This window comes from Scyliorhinus torazame, chromosome 1, assembly GCF_047496885.1.
Source record: "Scyliorhinus torazame isolate Kashiwa2021f chromosome 1, sScyTor2.1, whole genome shotgun sequence".
Classification (NCBI taxonomy): Eukaryota; Metazoa; Chordata; class Chondrichthyes; order Carcharhiniformes; family Scyliorhinidae; genus Scyliorhinus; species Scyliorhinus torazame.
The window spans coordinates 131,066,992-131,091,910 of NC_092707.1; the positions used below are offsets into that span (position 1 = coordinate 131,066,992).

The 24,919-nt window shown below is 45.7% G+C and overlaps 1 protein-coding gene across 1 annotated transcript in view; it reads left to right on the forward strand.

Annotated features, from left to right (window-relative positions):
• Nucleotides 1-3,025: 3,025 nt before the first annotated feature.
• Nucleotides 3,026-24,919, forward strand: part of LOC140412468 (lysosomal-associated transmembrane protein 4A-like) — a 46,067-nt gene continuing 24,173 nt past the window's right edge. Inside the window, exons 1-3 of the mRNA XM_072500825.1 lie at nt 3,026-3,272; nt 22,461-22,569; nt 23,671-23,747. Coding sequence (XP_072356926.1) covers nt 3,177-3,272; nt 22,461-22,569; nt 23,671-23,747 — 282 coding nt within the window. The 5' untranslated portion in view covers nt 3,026-3,176. The remainder of the gene's footprint in view (nt 3,273-22,460; nt 22,570-23,670; nt 23,748-24,919) is intronic.

Sequence of the window (24,919 nt, forward strand, 5' to 3'; positions counted from 1 at the left end):
GATGCACCTAATGAGTCAACCAAATTTAGTCCTTTTGAACTAACTTTTGGGCATGAGGTAAGAGGACTACTTAAATTGATTAAGGAAAAATGGATGAGTGAGAAATCGGAAATTACATTATTGGATTACGTGTCAAATTTTAGGGAACGATTAAATAGAGCAGGTGAATTGGCTAGACAACATTTAAAAGTTGCACAAAATGTGATGAAACGGGTAGCAGACAAGAAATCCAAAGTTCGTAGTTTTGCCAGTGGACATAAAGTTTTAGTATTGTTACCAGTGGTAGGTGAACCTTTAAAAGCAAGGTTTTGTGGACCTTATCAGATTAAAAGGAAATTAAGTGAGATGAATTATGTGGTAAAAACACCAGATAGAATGAAAACTCACCAAGTGTGCCGTGTGAATATGCTTAAAAGGTACTTTGAAAGGGAAGGAGAGAAAAGTGAGGTTTTAATGATTCTAACTCAAAGTGACGAACAAAATCCAGATGACTTTGAATTTGACATACCTCAAATTAAATTGGAAAACGAAGATGTTCTTAACAATTGGGATAAATTGTTGAGTTACCTTCCAGAGGAAAAACGGACTGACCTGAAAGAGTTATTGATATCACATGGGCAGGTTTGTAGAGATAAATTTGGAAATACTAAAATGGCTATACATGATGTAGATGTGGGAAATGCTGTTCCAATCAAACAACATCCATATAGACTTAACCCTTTAAAATTGGCACAGGTTAACAAAGAGATTGAGAGTATGCTTAAAAATGGCACAATTGAAGTGGGTTGCAGCCAATGGAGCTCGCCCATAGTGATGGTACCTAAACTAGACGGTACCCAATGGTTGTGTGTGGACTATAGGAAGGTTAATGCAGTTACAAGAATGGACTCCTATCCTATCCCACGTTTGCAGGATTGTATTGAAAAAGTGGGACAATCAGCTCTTATTTCCAAACTGGATTTATTTAAAGGTTACTGGCCGGTACCTTTATCCGAAAGGGCGAAGGAGATTTCAGCTTTTGTGACTCCAGATGGTATATACCAATTCAAAGTTATGCCATTTGGCATGAAAAACACACAAGCCACATTTCAACGGTTAACTAACAAAGTTGTTTCAGGATTACCCAATTGTGCGGTATACATCGACGATCTGGTAATTTTCAGCCAGACATGGACAGAACATTTGAAACATCTGATGAAGTTATTCGATCGACTTTAGGAGGCGGGTTTGGTGATAAACCTAGCCAAAAGTGAATTTGGAAAAGCCCAAGTCACTTTCCTTGAGGAGTTTCCGATACCCTCAAGACAAAGGGAAATAATGCGATTTCTTGGCATGAGTGGATTTGATCGAACATTTGTGCAAAGGTTTTGTAGCGTGATTGCTCCACTGATGGACTTGCTGAAGAAACGTCGAAAATTTCAATGGACAGCGGAGTTTCAACAGGCATTTGACTGCCTGAAAGCTGTGATAGTCAATGCTCATGTGTTGGAGAAATACACGGGACTCTGTGATCAGATTTAACAAAAGTATCTGACTTTAAAGAGACATGCCGAGGTGTAGAGAAATGGATGGATAGTGCAGAGACCTTCTTATTCAAAGAGACTGTTAATCGAGACGGATTTCAGTTGGAAGAAGAGGAACGGGGAAAAAAATGGACTATATTATTATACCTGTTTGCGTGTGTTGTTTTTTGAAACGAAAAAGTATATTTACTGTGTCCATTTCTTAAAGGATGGTGAAAAGGTGAAAAATGAAACCATCTTGAAGTTGATGTTTTTTTTCCTTGGGGGAGGTGTCATGTGAGAGTATCTTTAAGAAATGTACCTTTAGGAAATGGGTGTTTATCAGTGATGTCAGAGTGTGGGTGGAGCTGGGCTGTCTGTCAGAGTTTTACTTTCATTTTAGGCTGTTTGCTGCACGGTGTGTTTTAGTTTTGTTTCCAGTGTTGGAGCTGAAGCCAGACAGAGCAGGTGTACTGTTGATCTCTCTGTCATGAAAAGACTATCTCTTGATCATTTGGTGAATTCAGAATTATAAATGTTTTCAGTAGTGAATGTAAACCTGATGTGCTTCTGTTAAAAGGTGTTTCTTTTATCTTCTGGATGTTGTTTGGGGAGTTATTAAGGATTACTTAGTGTTGTATTCTTTGGGGGTTGTATTTGAATTGATGGTTGCTGAGATGTTCACTGTATGTTTCAAAAAGGTTAACTTGGGTTCATAGAATAAACATTGTTTTGCTTTTAAAATTACTTTTCCATTTCTGCTGTACCACACCTGTAGAGTGGGCCATGTGCTCCGCACATCACAATCTATTAAAAGTTGTGGGTGAGGTGAACTCCATGATACACTTTGGGGTTATCTTAACCCTGGTTCATAACACTATGCTACCGTGCTACCCTGTTCCCTGTCTACCAAGTGACAAAGCCCGTTTCATTTCGATTTGTTTTAATGCATTTTTGGCAAGGACCAGCCAACACATTGATTACCACTTGAGATCAGTCTTCCGAGAACACCAGTTTGCCCTGGTTGGAAATTAGGTATAATTGGGCAACAACAACAAAATAATGAATGATAAATTAATATATGGACTGACGGTGGGCAATTCCAAAGTGTCACTGACAGATGATGCCATGTGCAAAATAAAGTTAGAATTGTCTATTAAATGTAACAACTGCGGCTATGACTCATCTTTCATTCTCACTCCACAGTGTAAATATTTCCCACTTTCTCTGTCTTTTAGCTTTGACAAAGGGTCATCTGGACTTGAAACGTTAGCTCTTCTCTCTTCCCACAGATGCTGCCAGGCCTGCTGAGATTTTCCAGCACTTCCTCTTTGGTAACAACATTTTTGTTTCGTTTTTTTATAACTCTTAACACTGCTGGTTTTATCAGATGTGGGGCACGTTGAGAGATGGAAAGGAAAAACAGATGCATTCCCCCACCAAGAAAAAAAAGTTGTTAAGCTTTTTCTAAGTTGTTGTTGTCATGTGATGTGGGAGATAGAAACAGGAAGTGGCGAAGTTCATCCATTCCAACCCGGGCCGTTTAACGGGTCCTGAGACCGACCAGGTGATATTAAACCCAAACAGCCTGCCCCCCTCCTCTCTTCCCCCTTACGCTCCCCTTCATATGATACTGTCCTTTTTTGAAGAAAAAAATTACGACCCCATAACAACATGGTCAGATTTGTCTCTAATATGTACCATGGAAGTCACAGGTGCCTTTTCTGCCATGTCCGAACTGGAACCATCATCCTGACCGCTTCTTACACGGTGAGTGAGATAAATGGACTAAGTCATTATTAATAAATCAGAAGTAAGTTTTGTGTGAAGTGGGAGAGGGGTCGATTCCCTCCTCACCGCGGGCGGCGGAGAGAGAGAAGATTAAAATTAGGGTAGCCGAGGGAGAAAGAGACAGTTTTGTCTTTATCCCGAGGCCTTTTTAAAGAAACATGAGAGCGAAAAAAGGAGCCAGTTTACTGTGAGATGGACATTTGGGGGGCTGCGGAATTTGAAGAAGCGAGTTTGTTCTCCTTCCTCCCTCTCCCCTCCACTTGCCGCCCCAACCGCCTCCAGGCGCGGGCGGGCGCGAGGAGCAGCCGTTACCAACGGATTTTCCGTTTGAAATTCAAATACATTTTTGTTTTACTTGTGTCCCCCCCTCCCAAATGAAATGGATTATGTTTTGATCATTATAAACACTTTAAAATAGTTCGTGGGTTTTAAAAAAGAAATGGTGTGGGGGGGCGGGGGGTGACGAGAGAGACATGCAAGACTTGCATTTTTAAAGGTGCTTTAAATGTCCCAAATTAGCAACTCATAGAGGGACATAGACGTACTCCATTTGGCCCTTCACTCCTGCTTCGTCATTCCAGAAGATCATGACTGATCTAATGGTAGTCCCAACTCCATTTTCCTGCCTAATAACCCTCGACTCTCTTGTCTCTCAAAAGTCTCCCTGACTCAGCCTTGACCATATTCGATGACCCAGCCACCACTGCTGCTTTCTGCGGAGAATCCCACATGCTAATGACCATCTTGAGAGAAAACGTTTCTCCTCATCTCCTTCCTAAAAGGGTCACCTCATTTAAGCTGTGTCCCCTAGTCTGAGCTCTTCCACAAGAGGAAACAGGCTCCCTCTAGCCACCCATGTGAAGTCTGCTGAGGATTGAGTATGTTTCAATAAGATCACCTCTCATTCTTCTAAACTCTGATGGATAATAGCCCAACCAGTTCAACCTTTCTTCATAAGATGCACCCTTCATCCCAGTCAAGTGAACTTTTTCTTAGCTGCTTCCAACACGATAATATCCTTTTTCAAATAAGGAGACCTGAACTGTATACACTACACCAGATGTGGTCTGACCAAGGCTGTAGCTGTAACAAAGCTTTCGTACTTTTATATTCCATTCTCCTTTCAATAAATGCTGCAGTGGTTCAAGAAGGCACTTCACAGGCATGTTATGAAACAAAACTCTGACACCAAATCACATAAGAGAAATTAGGGCAGCTGTCCAAAAGCTTGGTCAAAGAGTTTAGATTTAATTTGCCTCTTAAAGGAAGAAATATGAATTAAAAGGGTTTAGAGAGATAATTCCAGAGCCAAGTGCCTGGGCACCTGAAGGCTCTAGCCACCAATGGTGGAGCAATGGAAATCAGGGATGAAGGGCTGCACGGTGGCATAGTAGTTAGCACTGCTTCCTCAGGGCACTGAGTCCGGGTCACTCTCCGTGTGGAGTTTACACATTCTCCTCATGTCTGCGCGGGTCTCACCACACAATCAAAAGATGTGCAGGCTAGGTGGATTGGCCCCTTAATTGGAAAAAAAATTATTGGGTACTCTAAATTTATTTTTTTAAATCAAAGATGTACAAGGTGTCAGAATTGGAGAAGTGCAGATATCTCTGGAAGCTGGACAAGGTTACAGAAATAGGGAGAGGTGCAGCCATGGTGAGATTTGAAAACAATCTTGACATACTGCTTAACCAGGAGCCAATGTCAGCCAGCAGGAGCAAGGGTGATGCAAAGTCATGAGCAGCGGAGTTTTTGGGTGACCTCAATTTTACAAAGGCAGAACGTGGGAAACCAGCCATGTGTTAGGTAACAGACATGGCTGAAGGTTTCAGCAGAAGATGAGCTGAGGCAGGGAGTTGAGTGGTGTAAAAAGGTGAAAGTCGGCAAACTTAGCGATGGTCTATATAATAACGCTTTAATATGAGTGACACATTTTTATTTTTAACCCTTTTGAATGAAATACTTTTTCTAACAAAAATGTGCTTTGTGTAATTCCACTTGTTTTGAGAAAGCTTATACTATTTTAATTGTTTCCAGCAATGCAATTCTTGTATTTTTTAGTTAGTGTCAGCAAAAAATGTAGGAATAATGTCACTACACTTCCTCCTTTAAAACTTATGTTTATGTAATTGCCTCTACCTTCTCTGTAAACCTTGAAGTCATCTCGAATGTGAATCCTTCCTACCCACTGCACAAAAAAGGTGTGGTCTTTGTAACTTGCTTCAGATCAGTTATGTGGTTCAATTCATTTAGAAACCAGATTTATGTTTTATTCTAAGTGCTTCACTGGTTAACTAGATTTTTGCACAAAACAAACCAGACTTAAAATCCATCAACCGTCATCTTTTAATAGGTCCTTGAGTTTATTCTAATCTATTTTCAAAAATAAACTAACTCAAGTGATCTGATGACTGTCCTGCCACTTTTCACTGTGCTGAGCCTTTATCAAGGAACATTTGCCAGAAGCCTCCACACAGCAGGCTTTCAGAAATGTAGAACTTTTGGCATATAGGGTGTCACCATTGCATTGACTGGGACTGCTTTACTTTTCCAATGAGGAATAATAATATAATAATATTTTTAGTGTCACAAGTAAGCTTGCATTAACACTGCAATGAAGTAACTGCGAATATCCTCTAGTCGCCACACTCAAATAAAACACACAAATCAACAGAACAGATCAGTTGTATGTAATCAAAACAGAAAATGCTATAAAACTCTGGTCAGGCAGCATCTGTTTACAGAGAAACGCAGGTCAGTGACCTTCCATCAGAACATCGGGTCATTTATTATTCAGTGTACATTGAAAGCTGCCAAACATGTATCAAGAGGAGAATGAAAGTCTTTTTGAGATGAGCATTTTTCCTGATTGTACGTTATCTTTCCTTTCAAAACAAATTTGTAGAACTAATTTTAGACACAAAATATGGTAACGAGAATTTTTAGCATTTATGCAAGATGTGCACTCCTGTAGTTAACTATGAGAAAATAAGGGTAGAGATTAAAAGGCATAGGAATGAGAAGAGCATTTCATTAAATATATCTAAAAGTTACAACATCAAAACTGGTTATTCAGTGAAACCAGTTATAACTGGTTTTAGCCCATCTGGCTGGTGCTAGGTGGACAGTTAAAATTGGCTGAATGACTTGCCCTCTGACATCCTGTATAGATCCTGCCACTTCAATTTTAACCTACTGTTCCAAACAGGTGACAAAGCCACTGACCTAAAGCCAGCAGGATCCTTCATCAAAAATAAAGATTGGAGTTTGAGAGTTTAATTGGTCTCAATGTTGCTTGATTTCTTTTTCTCAACGCACTATGCCAAGTTTTTTTTTCTTTTAAAAAAAAAAATGTATTTTATTACAAACATGTATCACCAAATAAACACCCCAGGAAACATACTTCCCGGCAATCAACGATACAGTCGGTACAAATTTATTTCCCCTTCCCCACCCGCCCCGCGACAGACAACTCCTCAAACACGGTCACAAACATCCCCCACTTTTTGTCAAACCCCTCTGAAGAGCCCCTCAGCTTATACTTTATCTTCTCCAACCACATGAAGTCGTACATGTCACCCAACTAAACAGCTACCCCCGGTGGCAATGCCGACCACCACTCCAGTAAGATTTGCTGCCGTGCAATCAGGCAAAGCCACGACATCGGCCTTCCTCCTCTCCATGAGATCTAGCTTCTCTGAGACCCCAAATATCACCACCAAAAGGGCCTGGGTCCACCTCCTTCTCCACTATCCTGGCTAAGACTGCAACACTCCTGCCCAGAATCTTCCCAATTTTTTGCAACTCCAAAACATGTGCACGCGATTCGCTCCTCCCCACCCGCACCCCTCTCATTCATCTGCTACCCCCTGAAAGAACCCACTCATTCTCACTCAAGTCATATACACCCTGTGCACCATCTTAAACTGTATCAGGCTCATCCTTGCACAGGAGGAGGTCCCGTTTACCCTACGCAGTTCCTCACTCCATACTCCCCAATTGATCTCCCCTCCCAACTTCCCTTCCCATTTCTGTTTGATCTTCACCAGCCGCTCGCCTCCCTGCTCCCCCAGACACTTGTGTATATCCCCAATTCTTCCCTCCCCTTCCACATCTGGAAGCAGAAGTTGCTCCAGCAGGGTGTATCCCGGCAACCTAGGGAACCTCCTCCAGACCTTTTGCGCAAAATCCCTAACCTGCAGATACCTGAACTCACTCCCCCTCGGCAGCTCTACCCTTTCCCTTAGCTCCTCCAGACTGGCGAACCCTTCCTCCAAATATAGATCCCTCCATCTCCTGTATACACTATCCATACCCGCCAGCACAAATCCATGATTCTCGCACAGCGGCATTAACACCGTCCCTTCCACCCTAAAATGCCGCCTCAACTGATTCCGTATCTTCACTGTGGACTGCACCACCAGGCTCCCTGAATACCTAGTCGGAGCTATTGGCAACGCTGCCACCAACATAACCCTCAAACTAGACCCCTTACAAGATTCCTCCTCCATCCTAACCCACTCTACCCCTTCTTCCCACCACCGCCGCACTTTAACCACATTCGCCACCCAATAAAAATGAAGCAGGTTCGGCAAAGCCAACCCCTGCTGCCTCTGCCTCCCAACCCTCAGCACCTTTCCCGCCCATATAAAGTCCAAAATGATCGTGTCCAAATGTCCGAAAAAGGCCTTTGGTATAACGATCGGGAGAGCCTGAAAAATAAACAAGAGCTTCGGCAGAATATTCATTATCGCCACTTGGACCCTCCACGCCAATGTCAACTGCAGTGTATCCCACCTCTTAAGATCCTCTCTGGCTTCCTCCACCAGCTCCATTAAGTTCCACTGATGGAGCCCCATTCATTCCCTCGCTACCTGAATCCCCAAATAACTAAACCTATCCCTCGCTATGATAAATGGCATCCCCCCTAAATTAGCCCGCTGTCCCAGCTCATTCACTGGGAATATCTCGCTTTTCCCTACATTCAGTTTGTACCCCGCGAACCCTCCAAACTTCCCCAGCTGGCCATAATCCTTCCCATACTCTCCTGTGGATCCGAAACATACAGCAACAGGTCATCAGCATAGAGCAACACCCAATGTTCCCTCTGTCCCCTCATAATCCCCTGCCACTCTGCTGACTCCTTAAGAGCCATCGCCAACAGCTCTATGGCCAGCGCAAACAGCAACGCCAACAGCAGGCACCCCTGCCTCGTAACCCTGTGTAAGTCAAAGCTTTGTGAACTCACATTATTCGTTCTCACACTTGCTCTTGGTGCCATATACAGTATACAGCAACCGCACCCTTGCCACAAACCTCGCCACAAACCCAAAACCTCAAACAAGTACCGCCACTTCACCCGATCAGATGCCTTCTCCGCGTCCATGTACACCACCTCCAGTACCAGAGCCCCCAACGGATTCATCACTACATTCAACAGCCGTCTTATATTACTCGCGAGCTGCCTGCCCTTCACGAAGCCGGTTTGATCTTCTGCAACTACCCCCGGGACACAATCCTCCATCCTCCCCGCCAACAACTTAGCCAATACTTTCACAAACGTGTTCAATAGTGATATGGGCCTATACGACCCGCATTCCACCAGGTCTTTCCCCTTTTTCGGGATTAGCATGATTACTGCCTGGTGTTCTCTCCCGGGGGTGGGAGGGGGGTCATTATTACATTCAGCAGCTGCCTGATGTTCACAGTGAGTTGCATACCCTTGACAAAGCCTGTTTGGCCCTCTGCGACCGCCTCTGGTACGCAGCTTTCCAGCCTTATGGCCAAGACGTTTGCGAGTATTTTCGCGTCTACATTCAGCAGCGAAATGGGTCTATATGATCCACATTCTGTCTGGACTTTATCTTTTTTCGGTATCAGTGAGATTGTGGCCTGTGCTAACGTAGGAGACTATGTCACGCTTCAGGCTTCTTAGGTGGGTGAAGACTCTGGATCTTTTCACCGGGCCGTTAAATCCTGGTGGGGGATTTCTGACCCCCCCCCCCAGTCCTGCGGGATCAACCACACTTACCTGGTGGATGCGCCCCTGCACTCTAGGGTTTCCCTTTGTTAGGGGCCGTCGAAAACGGGTCGCCTATCTTTCCCCTCCTGGGCCTCCGCTTCACCTCATGGCTGGTCCATCCGCATGTTGCTCCTGCCCCTTTCCTCCGTTTCTGCCTCTGCCTTCTCGTCGTCCCCTCAAGCTGCTGTTCATGGGCATCTTCTTTCCTTCTCGCACAATTGATGCGCTTTGTATTTGGGGGGGGGGGGTTTAGGTGGCTTTTATGGCCAAACATTCAATTAAATTCAGTGTTGGGTCCAACTGGAAGGAGAGCCACCTGATGTGTGTCCGCTCAGCACATCGCCGCCACTGGAAGTCTGGCTCTAGAACACAGTTAAAATCTCCCATGATCAACTGATGTGTGACCAAATCAAGGATCGCTGCTAGCAACCCATTCATAAAACCCACATCATCCCAATTTGGGGCATACACATTTACCAACACCACCAGCGCCCCTTCCAATACCCCACTCACAATCACACATCTCCCACCCGGATCCCTCACTCCTTCGCACTCATAAATCGCTTTTTTTTTTTTGCTCATTCAAAGCGTCACTCCCCTCGATTTCGAATCAGACCCCAAGTGGAAAATCTGCCCGAAGAACCCGCGTCCTTAACCTAACCTGGTTCTTCACATGGAGGTGCGTCTCCTGCAGAAATATCAATCTCGCTTTCAACCCGGGACCTTTAACCGGCCCATTCAATCCCCGGATGTTCCATGTTACCAGCCTTACCGGAGACTGACGCCTCTAATTCTTTCTACCGTCTGTCATCTTCCCCACTTAACTCCTGTCCCCCTAATTCCACCCTATACCTAGCCCATCCCAGATGGCCCGCTTCTCCACCCCTGACCATGTCATCTCTCAACCCCTGCCACGTCGCAACAAATTTGTGGAGTCTCACAATCACCGCCTGCGTCGGCTCCCCAGCTCTAGGCTTCTGCCTCAGGGACCGATGCACCTGGTCCACTTCAGGGGCCTTATCGAGCAGCCCTTCCACCACTAGCCCCGCCAGCATCTTCGAGACGTACCTCGTGGCACTCACACCTTCCACTCCTTCAGGCAGGCCCACTATTCGCAGGTTCTCCCTTCTCGAGATATTCCCCAGCTCCTCCACTTTTGCCCTCCATGTTTTACAAAGGTCTCCTAGGAGCCCCACCTCCAGAGCCACCACACGAGCGCTGTGGTCCGAGATCACTCCTTCGATCTACGAATCTGCGATCCCTGCACTTCCAAACCTGCACCTTCTCCACCCGTTCCATCGAACTCTTCAAGGGTGCCACAGCTCCTTCGATGGCCTTCAAACAATTCTCCCGCATTTCCTTCCTCTGCTGGCAGAATTCCTCCTTAATGAAAGCCATCAACTGCTCCAGCTGGGGCTTTCCACCTTGCACCAGCCCTTCCTCCTCAGCCACCTTCATCATAAAATAAGCCCTCATCCCTGGAATCAGTCGAAGGAACCTTCTTTGAACTGTTTCTAATGCGTATCCTTTCACAAGCAAAATTGACACAGAATTTGAGATGCGGTTCTTTCCACAATTTAGCTGAGATGTGATCTCGACAAAGCTCTGTAAAACTTCAGCAAGAGCTCCCTACTTTTATATGCCATTTCCCCGTGCAACGAACAACGTCTCATTTGCCATCATAATCACTTGTACCTGTATACAAACTTTTTGTGATTCATGTACCAGGGCACCCAAATTCTTCTGTACATTCATGGGACGTGGGCGTCACTGGGCCAGCATTTATTGCCCTTCCCTAATTGCCCTTTTGAGGGGGAAGCTCAGAGTCAACCACATTGCTGTGGGCTGGAGTCACATGTAGGCCAGACCAGGTAAGGATGGCAGATTTTCTTCCCTGAAGGACATTAGTGAACCAGAGGGTTCATTGACAATACCACTATGCCACTGCCTCCCCGCCATCTAAACTTTAGTAGCCACACAATCCGTCCCTTCATCCAAGTCATTGATCGAGATTGTAAATGGGAGGCAGTGGTGTAGTGGTATTTTCACGGGACTGATGAGCCAGAGACCCAGGGTAATACTCTGAGGATGTGTGTTCCAATCCCACCAAGGCAGATGGTGGAAATTGAATCCAATAAATATCTGGAATTAATAGTCTAATGATCACCATTAAACCATTGTCAATTGTCGTAAAAAAAACAGCTGGTTCACTGACCTTCACCTGGTCTGGTCTACATGTGACTCCAAATCCTGAGCAATGTAGTTGACTTTTAATACCCTCTGAACAAGCTACTCAGTTGTGTCAAACGGCTACAAAGTTAATGAAAAAGAAAGAAACGGGACTGACTACCCGGTATCTACCTATGAACTGGAAACAACAATGGCAGACCCAGCCTTCTCGACTCTGTAACGTCTTCCTTACTAACACCTGGGGGTTTGTGCCAAAATTGGGAGAGCTGTCTCACAGACTACTTAAACAAAAGCTTGATATAGTCATTGTCACGTGAGTGACCCTTTAAGAAAGGTTTTTGTTTTATCTCGTGGCTTCAGTGATGTCATTGTGTGGGTGGAGCTGGGCTGTGGCTGTGTGAGCTGTTTTTGGTTTCGCTTTCACATTTGGCTGCTGTGGACTCAGACAGAGAACAGAAGTGTTTTGGCCTCTGTCTCAATTTTCATTTTAAAGAGTTCCAAGAAAAAAATATTGATTATAACCACCTGCTGTTTTGGTAACTTAAAAGATATAGTTTGCTTTTTGAAAGGGTTTCAAGTTGCTGATGAGACTGTTATGGGCAAGGCGTTTTCAGAACCCCAAAATGTATAATGGAGTTCAACCAACCTCGCCCTTTAATGGATTTGTTGTTTTTCCGAGCACACGGCTTTTTCCCTAGGTGTGGGATTACAATTATGGACACGTGGGTTTTTAAACACAAAACACTGTTTATTCCATGAACTCAACTTAACATCTTAAATAAACATTGGATCTCTTAACACCCCTTATTTCAAAGCTAACTCAGAAAATATTACAACAGTAAATACTTCCTTAAAATGTTCCTTCAAACTTCCAAGAGACTTAACAACTTTAAACAGTATCACATCAGGTTAAAGGATATATATATTTTCTGTAGAATGGCAGAGACATATTAGCTTGGTTGACTTCAGCTCCAGCACTTTGCTTTCTTCCTGCAGCTCTCTGGACACACACACACACACACACACACACCCAAGCTGCTGTCTCAAACTGGCTTTCTCCTTTTAATCAGCTCACAGCAAAACAGCCAGGCACTTTTAAACTGCTCTCAGCAAAACCAGCCAGGCACTTTTCAAAACTGAAACTAAAACCTAAACTGCAAAATGGCTGACCTGAGCTGAGCTCCACCCACTCTCTGACATCACTGTTTTCTTAAAGGTACATTGCTTACACATCCATTTCTTAAAGGCACTCTTGCATGACAAGACATAGAACATAGAACATAAAGTGCAGAAGGAGGCCATCAAGTCTGCACCAACCCACTTAAGCCCTCACTTCCAGTCTATCCCCGTAACCCAATAACTCTTAACCTTTTTTTGTCACTCAAAGGCAGTTTATCATGGCCAATCCACCTAACCTGCACATCTTTGAACTGTGGGAGGAAACTGGATCACCCGGAGGAAACCCACACAGACACTGGGAGAACGTGCAGACTCCGCACAGACGGAGACGGGGTCAGAATCTTGAGAAAAACCTGTCTGATTCAAGTGAGAATGCAGAGTGCTGGGCCACGCCCTTAAAAAGCGGCCTTTGGTTTATGGGATTTTGATTTTGAATTGGAACAGTTAAGGGGGAATTCATTAATTGTTATACATAGATTACTGTAGCTGTGTGGAAAGACAACCCATGACCAATGCCATCCAGAAAGACAAGTACAGCAGATACATGGAAACACAATCACATGGAAGCTCCGCTCCAAGTCGCTCACCATCCTGACTTGGAATTATATCGCTGTTCCTTCACTGTCGCTGGGTCATAATTCTGGAACTCGCTCTCTAATAGCACAGTGGGTGTACTTACACCACATGGACTGCAGCAGTTGAAGAAAACAGCTCACCACCATCTCATACTGAGTGTGAAATTCAATCATGTATGATTACTGCTACCTAGAGGCTCCTTTACAATGGATTTGTTAATGAATCCTGTCTCATTGCACATTGTACCAGGATTCGAATAGCCTATCCTCTGGTTAGCTCTGGAACATGCTAATCTAATAAATTGTCATGAAAACACAAGATGAACTCATCTTCCAGACTACCTTTGCCAATCCAATTTGTTTGAACATATATGTAGATTAAAATCACCCAGTTATTGCAGTAATTTTCTTAGTCCCTGTAGCCATCAGGGATGGCCACTTCCCGATTACAAAATGGACACTTTGCAAAGATTGCAGGGAAAATGGACTATACTGAGAAAACAAGCAGGTTCAGGGTTTGTCTGTTGATTGGAGCCGCAGCTCCCAGACAAGACCAAAACTGCAAACCCATTAGCATACTAATGGGCTATCTCCGGGGACAAAAGAGTAACATTTAAGTAAACGATACTAAGGCAGACACCCCGGCGCCAGAGGAGACCAGAACAAAGCAGGCTAATGGCCACCTAGGACACGCCCAGCCATCAGGGCACCCACCCCTTTATTGGAGGAAATCGATAGGAACGATTGAGAAACGGCCCAATTAATTGCGGCCAAGTTCAAGGCCCACCCAAAAGCGCGCGAAGCCACTTTTGGGTATAAGAAGGATCCCCCAAGAGAGAATCGCTCTCTTGGCTCCGGCTTTCACCGAGGAGAGATCTGCCCAAAAGCTGCACCAGAACAAGTAAGTCCAAGGTCAACGCACGCTACCAGACAGACGACCTTGGCTGTTAACCCGTACCAGTTCCACCCCAGCAGCCTCCAAACCGAACAACGGCCATTGTTCCTCTGACTGAGTGGGCGCCCGAAGCTAAGCATAGGCCCTAGCAGTAGTGATAATTTAGTCTGTAGTATTTGTTGATGATTATATTTAACTGTGTGTGTAAATAATAAGCATTTGACTTTGAACTAACTAACTGGTGTATCAAGTCTTTGATCAGTATTCGGTTCGAACCTTGTGGCGGTATCGAAAGACTCTTGAGCAAAACAAAATTAGAACTGAGGAAGGCGACCATATTGGCCGCCATATTCCAAGCCAAATAAGGAGAAACACAATTAGCAACATTTACTGGCGACTCCGCCGGCACTCGACCTAGAAGTGGCCTAGTCACTCCAAAAGAACCCAAATTTGAATTAGAATCCAATTGGAAACAGAAAAACCACGAGTGTGAGAACAATACTGATCAAACCTCTGAGATTCAAAAGTGTGTTAATGCATGCGTACTAAAAGGGATATAAGATAAACCTGAGAGATTTTGTTGCATAAAACTGTCGGGTGTTTTGTAGGCCGGAAATTAGCGTAAGCCGTTCCCGTGTATACATCAACACTTTACCACCCCCTGTTCCAAATTCAGTATGGAACCCAGATAGAGAAAATGGCAATGAAGGCAATGGAACGCCTTATGAACCCCCAGGAATTTGAGGTCGCAGCGGCCAGTAGAGTAGGACAGTGTCCCGTATGGGAAGAGGAAATCAGAAAGTACCTCCAAAGGGAAAGGATGGCCCCTTTGGAGCGAATTCTGCGCAAATGATGAAACGGGTCCCGGGAGTATAGGACATACTTGGTGGGAGAACCTGTCAGAGATCCACAAGAAGAGCTTAGGGAAAGCTCGCAAGCCGATGGCAATCGTGTCCTGCTTGGCACAATTGCGAAGCACAGAGGAGGTCGTTAGGATGCTCCACAGAGAGATTGAGGAGAGAGACAGAAATAGTGAGGAGATGTGAGTGAGTTTGAGAAGGAGAATAAAGATTTGAGAGAACAGTTAGCAGCGAGGGACAGAGAGGTGGGTGATGCCAAGAGGGCACACCAGTCTTGTCTCGCCCATTTGAGTAGTTTTCAGACTCGATATGATGAGGCCATCAGGACACGCAACGTGCGGTCTTGGTAAGCCAAGAAACCGAGCAGCAGGTAGAGCAATTGCAGAAACAGTGCAATGATTTGAAAGCAGCCCTACGAGCACTCCACACTTCCACGACGGAACAAAGGCAGAGCTCAGTAGATCACGCAAAGTGCCGGAAGCAAATTGCAGAATTGCAATCTCTGCTTTCTGTCCAGAATGGGTTTCAAAGTACGTTTGGACCCCAATTAGACCCAGGAAAAAGGCCCCGATTGGCAGGAGTTAAATGAAACTGCCCACAGATACGTACATGGGACATGTAGGCAAGAAAAACCCCAAAAGAGAAAAGCACCCCAACCCCCGACTAAATAGGCAGAACACACCCCCATGAACCCTGTAACCACACACCGCAGGGCCACAGCAGAAGGAAACTCAGATTTCCTTTACACAACCCCATTAACCGTGACCCAATTACGGGACGCGTGTGGAAAGATTACACCGTTCCTTCCCACATCAGACCCCCACCAGTTTTTCGCTAGAGTGAAACAGCAGGCTACCATGTATGGCCTGGATGAAAAGGAGCAGGTGAAGCTCACGGTTTTAAGTCTCGACCCTTCAGTCGTGGCAGCCCTTCCCGACCCACGGAATGTAGGAGGTGGCACACTCCAAGAGATGCACACAGCGATCCTAGATGCGATCGGCTATAACAGAGGAGACCCCATAGAAGGCCTAAACAAGTGTAGGCAAAAGAAAACTGAGCACCCCACAGCATTTGCAGAACGCTTGTGGATACATTTTACAGCCGTTTTCGGAGAATTAGCCCGCGCCCATTTGTCCGCAGATAATATGGCCAAATGGACTCGAATCCTAGTCTCTCATGCGACAGAGGCAGGACAGAGAGCTTGCGCAAATTACGACTCCTCAGACGAGGCCCACAACGAGAAATGGGTTTTGAAGAGCCTGTCCCGCGCTTAGGAACAATCCGGCCAAGGCAAAACCGCATTTGCAAAACCCGAGGAAGAGCAGGCAGACATGAATCCAGTTAAAGCGCACCAGAACCCCGCATGGGTAAATGAGGGCAGGAACAGCCCACCACAGCCAAAATCCCAGGAATGTTACAACTGTGGACAGTTAGAACACTTGGCACGAGAGTGTCAAGCCCCCCAGAAGCAGCAGAGAAACCAACAGACAGGCACCCTAAATAAGAATAGGGCAAAGCCAATCCATAGCGTTAGCGCCCGTTCAGAGAACATAGCCATGAACGGCACCGACTGACGGTGTTCGGGCTCCCCAACTTGAGTCTGCGACACCCTTTGGGACAAGTCTGGTAGACCGGTAGTAGCAGGCAAAGTCTGGGGACACCCCGTAGAATTTCTTTGGGACACAGGAGGATCCCGCACCACACTCAATTCCTCCACGATGTTTCAGCGAGACACGTGGCCCACAACAGATAACATCACACTCAGCGGCTTTACAGGTCATTTACAACAAGGACACATCACAGCCCCTGTAGCGATACAAATAGGGAACATTATAACTAAACACCCCGTAGTTTTGGTCAATCTACCCCAGACAGCTGAACACATCCTAGGAATCGATTTCATGAGCTCCCACAACCTCTCTTTTGATCCAGTTAATAAATGTGTATGAAGAATGGCAAAGGCTGCACGAGCCCCCGCCACGCTCACAGTTGGAGACTATGAAAACAGAATGAGCTCAGTAGGAGACTTCTGGTTTGACCCTCGAGCCATTAGTCAGGACAAACAGGTTAGGGGAGTCCTGCAGCAACATAAAGCAGCATTTGCACAGCACAAGCACGACTGTGGCAAGATAGCTAGTGGTGAACATTACAGGTCCCGACCCCAGACCCCAAAAGCAGTATGGTTTTCCCCAAGAGGCAGAGGGAGAAATCTCCAAAGTAATAGAGAGTTTGCTTGATCAAGGCGTACTCCGGTCAGTAGCCTCCACAAACAACAGACCAATTTAGCCCGTCAGGAAACCCGATGGATCATGGCAACTGACCATTGATTACCGGGAACTGAACAAAGTAACCTCAGTAGCAGCCCCCACCGTAGCCACGAGTCCCGAGACCATGCTCAAACCCTAGTCAAAACAAAATTCGGTTTTGGCCATTAGCAACGGCTTTTGGTCCATTCCATTGGATAAAGCGTGCCAGTACAAATTTGCCTTTACATTCCTGGGACAACAGTAAGTGGACGTGCCTTCCACAAGGCTTACACACTCCCCCTCCATTTTCCACCGACAGCTGGCAAATGGACTAGCAAAATTGTTCCAACCCGAATGTCTGGTCCAGTATGCAGATGACTTGCTACTACAGACAGACAAAGGGAGAGCAGATTTCGCTTCTCGACGAACTCCTGGCACTCCTAAAAGAAATTGGATTTAAAGTCAACCCCAAGAAGGCCCAGATTTTGCAGGAAAAAGTGATTTATTTGGGTACAGTAATCACACATGGTAAACGTGAGATCGAGCAAAAGAGAATTGTCTCGATCGCCAAATTGCCCCTTCCCCATAACGTAACAGCCCTCCGGTCATTTTTAGGACTTGTTCGCTACTGCCGAAACCATATCGATGATTTCGCCACAAAAGCAGCGCCCCTATCCGAACTTCTCAAGAAGCAGGCACCTTGGGAATGGCTTTCACAGCACATGGATGCCGTGAATGCTTTAAAAAGAGCCCTCAGCACAGCCCCCGCATTATAGGTCCCAGATCCACTTTCCCCATATGCAATTGAAGTTGCAAGCACCGGACCTCCGGTTGTGGCCATGCGGAGCTAAGCCGCACATTCGGCGGTTCCCACTAAAACTGACTTTTCGGCTCTCTTGAGCAGCCCCAACGGCAATTTTTTCGACAACCTCTAGTGCGGGAAGGTGAGCAAGGTCCCCCCTCCATAGTATATGGATTGGACCAGGAGTGGAGCGGTCAAAAAAGCGTTTTGGGAGCAGCGAAAAGTGCGAGGGAGAAAAAACAAGATGGCGGCGGGCGTAGATCAAGCGGCATGGGTGCAGGAGCAGCAGGAGTTTCTCAAGCGCTGCTTTGAGGATCTGAAGAAAGAGGTGCTGGCGCCGATGCTGACGGCGATCGAGGGGTTAGTGGAGACCCAGAAGGCCCAAGGGGCGGCGATCCAGGCGGTGCGGGAGAAAACCGCAGAGAATGAGGATGAGATCTTGGGCCTGGCGGTGAAGGTGGTGGCGCACGAGGCATTGCACAGGAGGTGGGCGGAAAGATTCGAGGACCTGGAGAACAGGTCGAGGAGGAAGAATCTTCGGATTCTGGGTCTCCCTGAAGGAGTGGAGGGGGCCAATGCTGGAGCATATGTGAGCACGATGCTCAATTCGCTGATGGGAGCGGGGGCCTTTCCGCATCCGCTGGAGCTGGATGGGGCTCATCAGGTCCTGGCGAGGAGACCCAAGGCCAATGAGCCGCCATGGGCGGTGGTGGTGAGGTTTCACCGTCTCGTGGATAGAGAGTGTGTTTTGAGATGGGCAAGAAGGAGCGGAGCAGCAGGTGGGAGAATACGGAGATCCGAATCTACCAGGACTGGAGCGCGGAGGTGGCAAAGAAGAGAGCTGGTTTTAATCGGGCCAAGGCGGTGCTCCACCGGAAGGGGGTGAGGTTCGGAATGCTGCAGCCAGCGCGATTGTGGGTCACGTTTCGGGATTGACACCACTACTTTGAAACGCCTGAGGAGGCTTGGACCTCATTACAAACTGAAAAGTTGGACTCAAACTGAGGGTCTGTGGTTGTGGGGGTAATGTCGGATGTATGCAGGGTTTTAACTATGCGCGGGAATGTTCCACAGGTTGGGTGATGGATGGGGATGGGGGAAGAGATCTGATGGGGAGATTGTGGGCGTCTGTGCTGGAGGGAGGGGAGGCCCGGGGAAGGGGGAATTGGGATAAGGCCGCAAAAGGAGCTGCGCCAGAGGAGGCGGGGCCGGCTTAGGAAAGCGCGGGCTTTTTCCTGCATTGGGGAAAGACGGAGGGGGTGGGAGCGCTCACTGACTGCTGGGGAGGAGGGGGAGGGGGGATTCCCACACTGGGGGGGGGGTCACTGGGATGGCGGGGAGGCCGGGGTCAGCAGGAGTCAGCTGACTTACGGGAGTGTTATGGGGGGAGCAAAAGAGCTAGACATGACATGGATCTAGCGGGGGAGGGGTGATATATTGGGTTGCTGCTGCATTGGCCGATGGGGTGGGAGGGGGTGGTGGGGTGGGAGGGGGGGGTGGGGGTGGTGGGGTGGGGAAACCCCCCAATCCGGCTGATAACTTGGAACGTGAGGGGCCTGAATGGGCCGGTTAAGAGGGCCCCGAGTGTTCGCGCACTTAAAGGGACTGAAGGCAGACATGGTCATGCTTCAGGAGACACATTTGAAGGTGGCAGACCAGGTCAGATTACGAAAGGGCTGGATAGGACAGGTATTCAATTTGGGGCTGGATGCAAAGAACAGAGGGGTGGCAATACTGGTGGGGAAGTGGGTGTCGTTTGAGGCCAAGAATATCGGAGTGGATAATGGAGGTCGATACGTGATGGTGAGCGGTAGACTACAGCGGGTGTGTGTGGTATTGGTGAACGTCTACGCCCCGAACTGTGATGATGCTGGATTTATGAAGCGCATGTTGGGGCGGATTCCGGATCTGGAGGCAGGAAGCTTGATAATGGGGGGGGATTTCAACACAGTGCTGGACCCAGCATTAGATCGCTCCAGATCTAGGACGGGGAAGAGGCCGGCTGCGGCCAAGGTGGTTAGGGGGTTTATGGACCAGATGGGGGGAGTAGATCCGTGGAAATTTTGCTAGGCCCCTGGCCAGGGAATTTTCTTTTTTTTTTTCTCACATGCACAGAGCCTACTCTTGGATAGATTTTTTTGTTTTGGGCAGGGCGCTGATTCTGAAAGTGGAGGGAACGGAGTACTTGTTAATGGAACAAGTTTGTCCACAGCCAACCGTTCAGAAGAGCTAGTTTGTCGACAGACACCACTCTTAGCTACTCTCCTGATTCGATCACTAGAGGAAGCCCCCCACAACGAGCACATTCTTACCCGTTCTTGCCGGTTGCTCAGGCAGTGGAGAAACGGCACTGGTCCCCGCCCTGCCTGAGGACCCCCCTCTGGTCAGCTACGCTCGGGTAGAGCACATATGGCACTGATCACCGTCCTACCCGAGGATTCCACCCATTTCTTACCCGCCGCGGCCCATACGCACCCCATTTTGGCTCGTTACGTTCAAAATTCTTTTGTTTGTTTTTGGCAACCCTTAGGTTGCTTCCGTATGCTATTTACATCCTCAAACACTAGGATGGTAGATCGCACAGGCTGCGAGACAGCTCGCACTGTGTCAGTATTTTTCTCGGATGTCTTGTCCAAAGATTCGGGTTTTTTTTTTAAATGAGGGAGTCACAGATGGTGACCAATCATAATGGGTAATTGGCAACAAAGGGCAGACAGACAGACATACGAGATCTTAAGCAAGATAACAGATATTATGCTTGTGTCCATAGAACTCCGGAACCTCAGAAATCCCAGAGGAAGAAAAAGAAGACAAAGGCGGAAAGATGAAGACAACCTTCATGTTCACCTGGATCTTAGCGGGATACCTTCAGTTGCGCGCGGACGCTGCCCCCCTGACCCCACAGCCGTGAATGATTCCCACCCCTACCATACACTACACCCCGAGACAGTTACCGACACCCCGACCTGGTGTGACCAGTTTATAACCTGGTATTCGCTATCGTACATAGTAGAATCACTCTTAGTACTGGCGATACTCTGATTGCCAAGCCAGAGAAACTTGTGTTGCTGCTATTTGTACAGTTTAAAGTGTTGTAGATTGTTTTTGATTGTTTGAGTGCAGATAGTTTATTGAGGATAGTTAGAGGTTCCAGTTTTTTATTTCGTAATGCATGCCTGAATGTCATAGCGCCCCGTAGGGTTTTATACTGATGTATGTAAGTAAAATGATTTTGGGTAAAAATTGCATTTCATTGGATAGGGCAGTGTAGAGCCCGTGAAGTGCTTATGGGTGCCCCGCTTGGTCAGAGAACGAAGACAACGCAGTAATGTGATCCTTCACGCTTTGCGTTGAGGATCACAAGGAGGGAGTGTAGCCATCTGGGATACCCACTTCCCGATTACAAAATGGACACTTTGCAAAGATTGCAGGGAAAATGGACAATACTGAGAAAACAAGCAGGTTCAGGGTTTGTCTGTTGATTGGAGCTGCAGCTCCCAGACAAGACCAAAACTGCAAACCCATTAGCATACTAATGGGCCATCTCCGGGGACAAAACATTTAAGTAAATGATACTAAGGCAGACACCCCGGCGCCAGAGGAGACCAGAACAAAGCAGGCCAACAGCCGTCTAGGACACGCCCAGCCATCAGGGCACCCACCCCTTTATTGGAGGAAATCGATGGGAACGATTGAAAAATGGCCCAATTAATTGGGGCCAAGTTCAGGGCCCACCCAAAAGTGCGCAAAGCCCCTTTTGGGTATAAGAAGGATCCCCCAAGAGAGAATCGCTCTCTTGGCTCTGGCTTTCACCGAGGAGAGACCTGCCCAAAGCTGCACCAGAACAAGCAAGTCCAAGGTCAACGCACGCTACCAGACAGACTTCCTTAGTTGACCTAATAGAGGTCTTTAAAATTATAAAAGGTTTTTATAGAGTGGATACAGAGAGAATGTTTTTTGTTGTAGGAAATGGTAAAACTAAAATATATTGATTTAAGAGAGCGACCAAGCACTCCAATAGAAAATTTAGATGAAAGAGTGGAGAGAATGTGAAATTTGCAACCACAGGGAGTGGTTAAAGTGCAAAGTATAGATGCATTTTAATGGGAAAAACCAGACAAGCATGAAGGAGAAGAGAATGGATGGCTATGATGGTAAATTTATCTGAGAAAAGTTAGGAGACAGCTGAAATGGAGCAGAAACACTGAAATGGACTGGTTAAGCCAAATGATTTATTTTCGTGCTGCATATCCAATATAATTTCTGCAGTTGAGCAACATCAAGACTTGGAATTGTCACTTGTGTCCAGTCTTGTGCATCGTGTAGCTCACCAATGGACAATCACTATTACAATAATCATTTGGAAATAGCAAAATGCTCTTTTTTTTCATCTTGCAGATTGTTTGGACAGTAATGGCTGGATTTGAACTGGTGAGATTGTTCAGGCCAGATTCAAAAGTAGATGTCTCTATGGTTGGTATTCATCTTCAAGGTGTCTTTCATGGAGGTAAATGAATATTTTGGATGCTGTTACCTTAATTTTTAATGATTTAGATTAGAAAATCTGCAGTATGCTGTGGAAATGCTTCACGCGTAGGATGGCAATTTATTTCAGCACTAGATTGTGACGAGCAATGTTGTATATTAAAATGTTAAATTCAAAGATTCACTATAGATTTTAACATGGCTCCACTCTATATCAATGCAACCAGGGGTTGATGAAATAAATTTAATGTGGCCTGGTAATGTAACGTTTTTGATTTAAGAAACAAATTGAGCCTATGTTTGGGTAGATGAAGGGGAGAAAGTGAGTTATTTACCTTTGGCAGCTGTTTTTAAGACAAATGAAAATTGGTCTCATTTTGATGCTGAATGTTGGCTTTGATGCTCGTATCTAGATCAAATCTACAGTGCTGAGCATAATTTAAACTATTGTTAGACTCAAAGAAATACAAATACAAAATGTTCTGTTTAAAGATACTCCTGAAGACTTAATTGAATAAAACTTTGATTCTCAACCTTACTATTAAAAACAGGCTAATTAAAATGTTATGGAATGTTTAGATTTTGAATAAACTAAAGATCAGTAAGTAAAGTAGCCATAGTCCCAGATGACCATAGGCTGCTTCCCCTTTGAGGGGAAGGGATGACATGGTGGTTTAACCTGAGGATCACAACACCTCAGGTGAGGGGCAAGATTGAGAAAGGCGAGCCTTCTTGAATAACCTCAGCCGATGCGACAATTAAACGTGCACTATTGGCTTTGTTCTGCCTCACAAACTAGCTGTCCAGCCAACTGAGCTAAACTGGCCCCCAAAAGCACTAAAGATGCAGTGCTTCTGACATTCATCATTGTTAAGGCAGTATCCTAACTCACTTGATTAATTGTCCCAGTCTAATTCTACTATTCACAGCCATTTTCCACTAATGCTTGGAAATGACAGAAGTTGGTAAATTCTTGATTTCTCGAGGAATTAAGGGCTATGGAGAGAGCGCGGGTAAATGGAGTTGAAATCAGCCACGATTGAATGGTGGAGTGGACTCGATGGGCCGAATGGCCTTACTTCCGCTCCTATGTCTTATGGTCTTATGGTCTTATGTGTTTCAGTGGAGACTTTTACATCTCTTATCTTTGACATTTTAATGTCTACCATCAGTGGCTTAGGAGTTTATGGAGTTATTAAGGTAAGGATCGACCAATTTTCTTTTAAAGTTAGCAGACTATTATTTGCATTAAAAATCTGTTTAAATCACATTAGGTGCCAGTCTTTGATAATGTAAAACTTACATTGCATTAGTTCAAACTCGTACAAAATAGAGAGTGCACTCAATGTGGCACAACCTTGAATAGATTGAGCTTCACAGAATCTTGTCTGTAACTGAATCTGGTATAAAGCCTATTTTCTGAATTTCAAAAATGAAAAGGTCATAGTGGTTTTTCACGTGGGATTGGTTGGCTTCTTTTAACATGGAACAGCAGTGGTATTTTTTTATAACGACTGCAGAGAGTTGGGCTTTCAGCAACCATTATACCTATGCATGCACAGTTTATTTTGCTCTAGTTCCAGGGATGCATTAAACTATGACTAACATTATCTCCAATTTTCTTTTCAAATAGGCCCACAAAAGTTTGCCTGTAAAATTTTGTTCCTTCCTCTCTGAGCACAGCCACAATCCAAAGTGTAGCCCAAATACATCCTCCCTCCTATTCCAGGCACAAGTGTGCTGAAGTCCTGGTCCCACTCTATTCTATTTTGCCAGAGGCCAGAAACCCAAGCCCTATGTCCCTTTCCAGGTGTGTACAAGAAAAGCTGGTGTGAAAGTGTTTAATTTGAATTTGAATAACTTGAAGTAATGAAATAGAAGTGGATTCAAAGGGAGAAAGAAAAGGTCATATGAATGAATCAGATGCTTTTTACATTAATTGGTAATTTCATGGTCACCATTATTAATACTAGTTTTCAATTCCAGGTGTTTTAAATTAATTATATTTAAACTCCACTCGCTATCATGGTGGAATTTGAACCAGTGTCGCCAGAAATTATCCTGGGCTGCTGGATAACTAGTCCAATGACATTACCATTATGCCATTATCTGCTCATTTTTTTTTTTCAAAACCTTCCATGGCCATTCTTTATCGCAGTAACCTCCTCCAGCTCAACAACCCCTTGAGCTTACCTTCACTCCTCCGGTTCTGGTCTCTTGGGCATTAACAATTTATAATCGTTCCACCGTTGTTGTCCAGGCTTTCAACTGCCAATGTCCTAAACTCTCCGCCTTTCGACCTCTTTCTTTAAGACGCTCCATTAAAACCTATCTCTATAACCAAGCATTTGACCACCTGCCCTATTATCTCA